The following is a 9,941-nucleotide window of genomic DNA, read 5'->3' on the forward strand; positions in this document are numbered from 1 at the left end:
GACAGAAATTTAGCAAGACGAAGTCATTACCAGGGTGCTCTTTCCTCCAGGGCACCGTTATCAAGGGAATACCATTTACAGTCGTGGATAACTGTCACAGGTTAAAGCTACAAGACTTGCTCCATACTACTTGTGGTTTATAAACTGATCACAGATACTGCGTTTTTCCTCACTTCCTTCATTTTCTCAAAATAACAGAGAAGGAGCCGTTATTACATTGTTAGATCCTATCGAAACGAGGCAAAAGGCACAAGGTCCCTGTTTCAAAGTGACTGAATGCTTTCCCATGCTCCTAAGCAGAGAAGTGTTGAATTTCCTAACAGTAATCAAGCATCAAAACAAAATGTAAGTGATTCTTAAGCAGTAACATTAAAATCTAACAGTGTGTTTTAAGACATTTTGCACTCTTGTAATAATTTCTTAAAAATATAAGTTTAAATTATTGAAGCTCCCAGTATCCCATTGCATACAGAAGCAAACCAGGTTCATTAAAAACAGAACACCTTATGATAGATTGTTGGATTATTTGTTTAAAGAACCCAAATATACATTATGTACTTAAAGAAATACCAATAATGAAACAAGCTTGGAACAAAGTGTTCCAAGTAAAATAATTCCAACCCCAGGAGAAGGTCCCATCTTTAAAAAAATACACCAGCTGAAGAAAAAATGCAATTTAAAATATTGCATCATTTTTGTTTGTTATTTAACTTTAAGCAATAATCAATGAAATATAAAGACAATTTTACGTGAATTTCTACCACATTCATTTTGCTTCCAGCCCATCTGATACATAACATCCAACATGACTCACAAATCAATTCAAATATTTACGTTCCACCATTACAGCTTGGAGAGATAATAAACTCCATGCCTATATTTAAACAAAAGCAGGCTCCAATTTCTACAAGTTGTTATACATGAACAGCACCTTGGGGTTTGCACGGGTTTCTCGGAATCACAAGGGACCTCTCCTTTCCTGCAGGGCTCAGTCTTTGCCTGCACTAGCCATCTTTAAGCACCAGGGCTCTCAAAATCTTGTGTGCCAAATATGTATATGCAATTGTTGGATGCGTGATGCATCTTTATAGAGGCACTGAATGGAAAACTGGGAAGGAGAAGCAAACCACACCATCTGTATCTTACTATCGTCCGCTCCCATCCCCACCGTTGGATTGCACTTTTCAATATTCTTCCTTGCTCTAAGTCAAAGAAACATGGAAGAGAAGAACACAACAATAATGAGAATTTCATGCAAAAGCTAATAAACCCACATTAAAAGTGTGAAAAGCTTACAGAAAATGCATCTGAAGAAGAAGTATTTCCAATAAGTACTCAGATAAAGCGGCATTAAGAACCCCAAGACAAAAACCTGTAGAGCCAAAATGTGTTAAAGTGCTTTTATCGTAAATACACAGCATCTTGGCTGAGCAGCATGAGATTCCCAGGTGTACTGAATTTCCTTGCTACGACACTAACTTCTAATGTCTATTATCTCATGGAGAACGTATGCCTGTAAGCATCATTAAACTCATTCTAGTCCGTTCAGTAAAGTACAAATCCCAAAATTGCATGGGGAGAGGAAAAGGCAGGGATGGCAGCACCTTGATCTGGTGTGTGGAAGAGCCAGACTTGCTATCAGGACCCTCGCTCACAAACCAACAACAGCGAAGCAGCCTCTTGTGCCCGTGGGGAAAACAAAAGGAGTAAAAATTATCACAATGAGTCTCCAGTACACACAGTATAAATTATCTTTACCCTGTTTCTGGAGAGGTTTCAGAGCAAATAGGAAGGCCCATTAAGAGTGACGGAGACTGCTTGCATGCAGCAACGCCTGCAGGATCCAGAACCTGGGTACGTTAAAAGAGGCCGACTAAACCCACCAGTTTTTATCCTGCACTCCCTGCCCCAAGGATAAGAACGCATGAATGTTATATAGTCCTGTATACGTTAGCAGACCTTAAAGCATTTTACAAATGAAGCCAGTCATGAATGTCTGTTTTGCAGGTGGTGAAACTATGACAAAGTGACTTGCCCAAACTCATCCCAGCAGGACAGCGGCAGAAATGGGAATAAAATTTGGGACTATCGAGGCCCTATGCATGCATTATCCACTAGGCAAAGTGTCACAGGGCTTTATAAAACAAGCCTCACTGCAAACTGCTTGGCTGAAGACTGTTTTCTGTAATGGTTACATGTATTTTAAATTGCTACAGATTTCAAATACATACCCATACCAAAAGGTGCATCCATTAAAGAAATAAGGAAGGAGGTTACAGATCTAATCTCTGTGATCTGCAAAGATTTAAGCCAAAAGTTTTTGTTCAGCTGCTCATAAGTGGGCTCCCACTGAAGATCCAGAGAGGCATGGGACAGCCAGAGATTAAGATGTAAATGCTACATTTGCTGAGATTAACCAAGCAGAAATGTAAAAAACATCTCAAATAAAGTACTTGCACATTTTTTCAGTTCACTACAACCTTTAGTTAAAAGGCTAGGTCCATCTGCTGACTATACGGCCCCTGGAGAGTAGTTCAAGTAAAGATGGATGCGAATTTCAACTCGAGGCTTAAGTTACTGTCCTTAAAACGTGCAGCATGGTTACAAAGACAACGCAGGCAGAAAGGCAGCTGTAAAGTCGCATCTGCAGTTTCTAACTCAAAGCACACTTCTCCAGCTTGAATAAGCTGGTCTCCGGCTTGGTTTTATTCTAGATACCAATCAGCTAGATGAGTCCAACTATTGACATTTATACCAGGGTATAAAATTTGCAGTTGAAATAAAGCTGTACGCATGAATTTGAGGACAAAACTTGCATAAACAGAAGTGAGCTCTTCACGTTAGATTCCTTCTCACTGCTTCGCCAGGAACAGTACAGGTATTACTCCGGAAATTTATCATAAGCAGTGTAAATACGTAACAGTGATGCTATCGTGTACTCGCCACGCTGGGAAAATATAGAGCTTTCTGTCAATATCGACACTTCATTCTGAAAGTGTTTTAGCGCACAAATCTCTACAAAATCACCAGAGGAGTGGCAGACGGGGTACTGTATACATTCAGGGAGTTGTTTTGAAAGTACTGTCGGGAAGAATCTTCTTCCCCCCATGGCCAACGACAGCACAGGCGACCAGTGCTGAAGCTTATTGCATTTGGGGACTTCAATACTGAACGTGGCTCGGTGACGCGAGACCACCGCGGCCCGTGTCGCGCCTTGGCGCGGGACGTCCCCACGCCCCACGGGGTACCCCGGCCGCTGCGCGAAACCCTCCTCTCTCTTTTGAGGAGACTGCGCTCGATTCAAACGATCCCCCTCCACTTTCACAAGCACGAAGTTGCCCAACATTCGTGCCCGGCAGATAAAAGCGGCTCCGACTTCAGCTAACAGCTCGTCCCCCTCCCGCAAAGCCGGCTGCGCCCCTGCTCTCCCCCCGTAAACGGACACCGCGCCGGCCGCCGCCAACGGCCGCCACCAAGGCGGCTCCAACGGCCGCGGCACCCTTCAGCCATCTTCTGGAGGACGAGCCCCGGCCAAGCCCACCCACAGACAAACTCTGCCTTTTGGAAATCGCGCTTCGCTGGAAACCCCGGCTGCGCTTCCGCACCTCCGTCCCCCGCCAGCTCCCACCCGCTGCCTCCGCACACGCCCTCCAGGCACCCAGGGGGGGGAACTTGTTGCTCCCCGCTCCGCCGCCGCCCGCCCAGAGGCACCTGCCCGCTGCCGCCCCGCAGCTCCCCGAGGCGGCGGGGCCCCCAGCACGCCGCGGCCGCCCCGCGGGGAGCAAACGGCCGCCCCGCAGACTGCCAGGCGGCAGCCTCAAACGGCCCCGGCTGCCCCAGCCGCCGCCCCCGGCTCCCCCCCGGCGGCCCCTCGCCCGCGTTCAAACTCGCCCCACGCGTGTACCGCGCCCCGGGGGCCCCCACCCGCGGCCCTGCTGCCCCCCGGTGCCCCGCCGCACCTGCCCGCCCGGCCCCGCGGCACCTGCTGCCCGGCGGCGCGGCCGGCCGGCACTCACCATTGTGGTTGACCCAGGTCGGCTTCAGGAGCTTCATTGTTCCCCGCCCGGGGCCCCCGCCGGCCTCCGCCCTCGGGACCCCAGGGCGGCTCCGCCCGGGCTGCCTCCGCGGCCGAGCGAGCGGCGGAGCTCAGCGGCCGCCAGCCACCATGGGCCCCCGCCGCGCGCCGCTCTGCCCGCCCCCTCCACCGGCCGGAGCCGCCTCAGCGCCGCTCCATGCCCCGGCGCCGCCCGTGCCGCAGCCCCCGCCGCCCGGCCGCATCCCCCGCTCGGCTCCCGGCGGCTCCCGGCAACGCCGGAACTCGGCGCCTGGCAACCGCCTAACCGGCCCGGCGGGAAACAGCCGCCCCCGAACCCCGGCGTTCCCCCGCCTCGGCCGGCGGGGGGCGAGATCCCGCGAGGCGCCGCCGCCCCGCCTCCAGGGCGGGCGGGCGGGCGGGAGCGGCCGGAGGGGCGGGCGCCCCCTGCCGGGCGGAGCGAGGCGATGGCGGCGGGGCGGGGCGGGGCGGGCGGGGCGGGGCGGGGCGGGGCGGAGCGGAGCCTTCCCTCAGGCCTCGCACCACAGCCGGGCCGCAGCAGCGTGGCGAGCCCGGGCGGAACGTTTGGGAGCCGGAACAGGGGACGCGGGAGTCGGAACGCGGCCGGCGGGGAGTGCGGGCGCACCGCTGGCGCCGTCAGGGAGCCATGTTGGCGGCGGCGGCCCGGGCGAGCCGGGGGCTTTGCGGGTCCCGGGCAGCGCCCGGCGGCGCTCAGCTCAGGTAGGGCTGCTGCGGCCACCCTGCCCCGGGCCCACGGGGAGGGAGCCCAGCGAAGCGCCCCTTGCTCGGCGTTCCCGCCTCGCCCTCTCCCGGCGAGCCCTGGGTCTGGTCCCCTTCCCGGGCGGGCCTCGCTCCCCCGGGGCTCCCTGCGGCCTGGGCCTGCGCTCCGGGGTCGGGAGCGGGACGTGGTGTGTGCGGCCTCGTTCCGCACCTTGAGAAGCCGGTGCGCGGGCGCCTGGGCCGGTTCTGTCTCTCCTGACATCCGCCGAGATTTGAGAAGCGGCATCGCTCCGCTCCGGACGTGAGCGGAGGGGGTTTTACTGCTCCAGAATCAGCACTTCACAGGGGCCGTTAGCAGTGCTTAATAAAATTACTCTAACCTGTTCATAGACTTAAAAAATGTATCTGCTTCACCCCTCGGTACCCTGTGGATTCACAACACCGAACAGCCCAAATTTTGGGTTTAGTTACCTTGCTGAAGAGTTTGAGGTTATCATCAATGGGCAAACACTGTATACTGGCATGAATTAAGTAGCCAAAGATGATTCGAAACTCGTCATTTACGACTAATAAATAGCTCTTGTATTTTGCAGAATCAAGGTCATCAAAGTCAGTTTCTCCTCATGCTTTATGTTCCTTTTTCTTCTTAAGTTCTTGGCTGCCCCAGACGGTTCCATTCCGAGGAAGTCACTGGCAGACTTCACTGCTGGAGCTCAGGGCGTCTCTCCCCACGAGGTGAGTGCAACTTCCATGGAGTTACATGTGTTCATCCTTAGGGGAACACAAATTTTCCCAAGTCCAAATTAACTTTTAACTATAGATGTTTGCTTTTAAGTCACTATATGTAAAAGTAGTTAAGAACCTTTGGCCTCTTGAGGAGAGTTTAATGGTAACCTGTACAATTAGCGCTTTATGCTTGGGTGTAGTTGTATTTGCTTCCTCAACCACAGAATGTGGTTGGAAATGTTTGGATTTAAGCTGTGCTCCAGAATTCCCTTTTGAGCAACAACAGAAATGAAAGCCTGCTGAACTGAAAATACTTTACTATAAAGTGGTATACTAGACAGCCCGCATTTAGGTATATGTTACATTCTGGTATCCATGTTTTGTTTTGATGCAACTAGATTTAGGTACCATCAGAGAGACTGTTTCGCGCCATAAAGGTGGGTTGTTCGATCTGCAAGGCAGGAGTGGTATCCCCAACAGGTCCGCTGTGAGGATTAGTTTGTGTTTGTGGAGTGTGGCGTATGTTATCCTGGGTACACCAGATCTGCGTGAAGTACAACAGGGGAGTAACAACTGCACCTTGAATTTGGTTCCAAATGTGGAAATCTTAAAAGCATGTGTAAAACCACTCACCCTCTTCTTTGATGTGAGATGACAGGAATATTTGCAGATAAACCTGTTACCTGCTGTGCTGCACTCTGAGCTAGTGCAAAGCAATGCCAATTCAATTTTTGTGGAACTTCCTCAGGTCATTCTGATGTTCAGCACAAAATTAGAGGTTGCTTTTCTCAGGCAGGTACAGTTCTCTCTGCAGAAAATCTCACAAGACATATTGCTGTCTCCTGGAAATTACATTACTTGAATAAAGTTAATGGCTGGAACTTCTATTAGGGACCAAATTGAGCAATGGGAAGGAACAGTCCTTAGAAAAGTAAAGTGGAAGTGAAAGTTGCTGGTGTTGAATTAAATGACAAAATATCTTCTTTGATTCACGTAATTATTTCCCTTGTAGAGCACAACCAAAGAAGAAGAAGAAAGTGGATGTAAAGAGAGAGCAAGCACAGAAGGATCGTATGAAAAAGAAGATTAAAAAGTTGGAGAAAGCTGCCCCAGAAATGATTCCAATTGAGGATTTTATACCACCACTTAAGTACTCAGAAAGCAATAGGTAAGACTGTCTTTCACCATGCACTTGCATTCATGGTAGAAACACTTCTTTCTCTGCAAAACTGCAATATAGTGCCAGCCTTGGTACAAAACCTTATCTACTTCTACCAGAAAAAATGTGGAAAGCAGATTTTATTTGCTCCTGCTCAAAGTAGTGAAAAAGTAGTAACATGAATTTCCTGTTAGAATGACTGTGGAAAACGTCACAGACACTGCATGAATACAATGTATTCTCTGGGTTTGGTGGTGGGTTTTTTTGTTGTTGTTGGTTTTGGTTGTTTTTTTTTTTTAAATTTGCTCTTTGGGATGCCGGCTATTTCTTTGTTACAATGTTATCTTATTCTTTATCAGGGTGCGAAGTCTTCCGCCTCTGTCATTTGAGGAGACTGAAAGAAGAGTTTTACTTATGAAAAAGTGGTGTTTGTTTAAGCAGAAACAAGACAAGGCAGAACAGAAAGCAATTCAGACCCTTGTAGAAGCTCAGCAAGAGGCACTAAAGGAACTGCGCCTTGAATCGGAGGAGCTGTATCAGGCAGCAATCAGACGAGATGAGGGGCTTTTCCCTTTTGAGAGAGATGGACCTAATTATACCCCACCGCTTCCCGGTTACGATCCTCCTGAAGGGAAATGCGTTGATATCACCAAGGTGTATACGCAGTGATGGAGGAGTTTGTTGTTCATCTGGCATGAGCTACTCAGCCGACTGAAGGAGCAAAGAATGAAGTAAGAATAAACCATTCTTCTGCGGGTTAAAATACTGTAGGTGTGTGATTGTAAAAAAACCATATTAATGAAATATCTGTTTGTTTGCGGTTTTTAAACAGCTATCTAGGTAGTAAGACACCCAACAAAACTACACTACCTTACACTTCTGCCATGCTAGAACAAGACAAAGTAGTAGTATTTTACAGAGTATTTTATCTTTCTGGGCTTATATCTCTCATCCCTCCATACGCTCCCGAGTGATTTCTTTTTTTGTTCTGCATAAACCATAACTCAGAAGACTCCTATGCTATGAGGAAAGAATGTCACAGTCATCACATCAGAGTCTGTACTGTAAGGGAGGTAGCAGCTGACCGTTTACTGCCTTTCTGTTCACACTTCAGTGAAGTACTTTTGCATATAAGAGGGAAAACAGATGGAAAACATACCGTGACAAAGCCAAAATTAAGTTTTGGGGTTTTTATATTGCCATGTAAGTATTGTAACTAAGTTTCTAAGGGTTTGCCCTAAAACAAACCAGATCTCTTTTCCGTCACTTAAACCTTTATTTTGCAGTAACAACTTTGAATACTGCCATGGACACACACTGCCATGGACACACACCACCATGCAAGAGCAGTTCCACAAAGGGGCAGGGTTGCAGTTTCAGGGTCTGCAGTATCATCCCACCAGGTGAGAAGCTCTTAACCCATGACAGTAGTGAATCTGGGAAATGCCTTTTAAATGCCAGTGGTTGTGATTGTCCTGAACTGGCAGGGAGAAGTCCCAGCTTGTTTTTGTTCTCCCATCTGGCAGGCCTGGGGTGGGTACCTTGTTCCAAAAGTGCGCAACACTGGCTGGTAGGGGAGGAGGTCCCTGTCTAGCAAGAGGTGCTAGATCATATATGCACTAATTTGGGAGTTGCCTGCTGAGTTCCTGAGATGAAATCCTGAAGTGTAAGACAGTAGTAAGAGACCAGAACCAAATTAAACACCTCAATTCTCCCTTTAAAAATAAACTCAGTATTTTTGAGTGAGTACTAAAGTATGCAGGGCAGAGCTACATTTGTATAATTTCAAGATGACGTGGAAGAAAGAAAACCAGCATAGTTCTGCACTGTGTATTACATTACTGACCAAACACAGAAAAAACAGTCTTGCTAATTTGGTTTGTCTTGGTCAAGTGGAAGATACCAGTCAGGTGGTGGGCTCTTCCTGAGCGTCCATACTGGAGCATACTTCTGTTTTTCCATAACTCGAGCTCTTTCACTCTTGCACAAAGCTTCCTAAAATACAGGAAAAAAATATTACAATAGTATTGGATGTTCCAGTCTTACAGAGCTTATTTCCTGCTGTAACTATCTGAGATAAAACGAGGAACGGAAACTTATCATGCTTAAATAGAAGCGTCAAATGCTATGTAAGTAAGCCAGGATACAAGCTTTTAACTATGTCACATTTATATTTTGTCTCTGACTTCTCCATTATGAAAAAAACTACCACTTATATGCTACCCGCCCCACCATAAGTTGTCCTAGTTGGCTGAAAGGATGAGTTACGCTGCAGCCTGTGCTAAAGAGGTCTCCTCTTTCAGTGTTCATGGGGCTGTAGCCAGGAGCGTTTCTGGACACCCCAGGAATAGTTTTTGCCTGCAACGTGGCAGCTTTTCCTGTTAGGAAGGGAATATTACAGTAACTGAAACCAAGAGCTTTTACAGCGGAACGCTGTGAAAACACTCCCGCTGGGTGACGAGACCATCTTGCCCGCCTCCGCCCCAAGCAGACGCCCGGTTTCCCAACCCCTCCCCGTTGTGTGGCCGCCGACACCGCTCGCCCGCAGGCGGCTGCGGGGTCTCTCTCCCACAAGCGCCGGCCTACAGAGCGCCGGGCGCGCTGCCCGCAGGGGCCCGGGCGGGACAGCGACCGGCTACCGCTCGCTCCCGAGGCGGGAAGGGGCAGGCGGCGGGGGGCGCGGGCGGTACCTGCGCGGCGGCGGCGCGGCCCCTCTCCCAGGCGCGGCAGGCCTCGTAGTCGTCCCGCCACCGGCCGCAGGCCGGCATCTCCCCGTGCGCGTAGTAGTGGTGGAAGGCGTGCCGCAGCCCGCGGCAGTGCTTCCACTCCCACCAGTAGTCCTCGCACGACCGCGGCGGCTGCGGGCGGACAAAGAGGCCGGGCTGAGCCGCGCCGCCGCCCCGGCCCGCCGCCCCCAGCCCCCGCCGCCCCGCGCCCCGCTCACCCGCCAGGTCTCTCCGCCCGCCATGCTGCCCCTGCCTGAGGGCCCCCGCCCCGCCACCAATCCCCGCCGCGCTTTGCGGGGAGACCCGCGGGTCCGGCCAATGGCGAGGGGCGACACAAACCGGCTGCCTCGTCGCCCCGCCCCCGAGCCAACGGCTGCCCGCGGGGCGGGGCCCCCCGCGCAGCACGTGACGCCCACCGCCCCCCCACCTCCCCTACCAAACCCCGAGCGCCACCGCCCCGAAGCCGCCGCTCTGCCGGGAGGACCCCGCCGCGGGTGGGGGTGCACGGCCGGAGGAAGCGCTGGAGGCACGGGGCAGCCCCATCGCTTTGGTTTTT

The 9,941-nt window shown here is 51.0% G+C and overlaps 3 protein-coding genes across 3 annotated transcripts in view; 1 reads left to right on the forward strand and 2 right to left on the reverse strand.

The window, feature by feature from the left end:
• The window catches only part of HIRA (histone cell cycle regulator), a 38,405-nt gene extending 34,228 nt beyond the window's left edge, over positions 1-4,177 (reverse strand). The window contains exon 1 of the mRNA XM_075167982.1: positions 4,017-4,177. Within this exon, the coding sequence (XP_075024083.1) occupies positions 4,017-4,053 (37 nt within the window). The 5' untranslated portion in view covers positions 4,054-4,177. The remainder of the gene's footprint in view (positions 1-4,016) is intronic.
• Positions 4,178-4,583: 406 nt separating this feature from the next.
• MRPL40 (mitochondrial ribosomal protein L40) lies at positions 4,584-7,422 on the forward strand. The gene is made up of 4 exons (XM_075167987.1): positions 4,584-4,774; positions 5,426-5,509; positions 6,513-6,668; positions 7,019-7,422. The coding sequence occupies exons 1-4, from the start codon at positions 4,701-4,703 to the stop codon at positions 7,326-7,328; spliced, it is 624 nt and encodes a 207-aa protein (XP_075024088.1). The 5' UTR covers positions 4,584-4,700; the 3' UTR covers positions 7,329-7,422.
• A 1,053-nt stretch (positions 7,423-8,475) lies between these two features.
• On the reverse strand, positions 8,476-9,712 carry C18H22orf39 (chromosome 18 C22orf39 homolog). Its single transcript, XM_075167986.1, has 3 exons — positions 9,604-9,712; positions 9,350-9,517; positions 8,476-8,654 (listed from the first exon to the last, which is right to left on the reverse strand). The coding sequence occupies exons 1-3, from the start codon at positions 9,625-9,627 to the stop codon at positions 8,529-8,531; spliced, it is 318 nt and encodes a 105-aa protein (XP_075024087.1). The 5' UTR covers positions 9,628-9,712; the 3' UTR covers positions 8,476-8,528.
• Between the last annotated feature and the right edge of the window lie 229 nt (positions 9,713-9,941).

Source organism: Calonectris borealis, chromosome 18 (assembly GCF_964195595.1).
Source record: "Calonectris borealis chromosome 18, bCalBor7.hap1.2, whole genome shotgun sequence".
Classification (NCBI taxonomy): domain Eukaryota; kingdom Metazoa; phylum Chordata; class Aves; order Procellariiformes; family Procellariidae; genus Calonectris; species Calonectris borealis.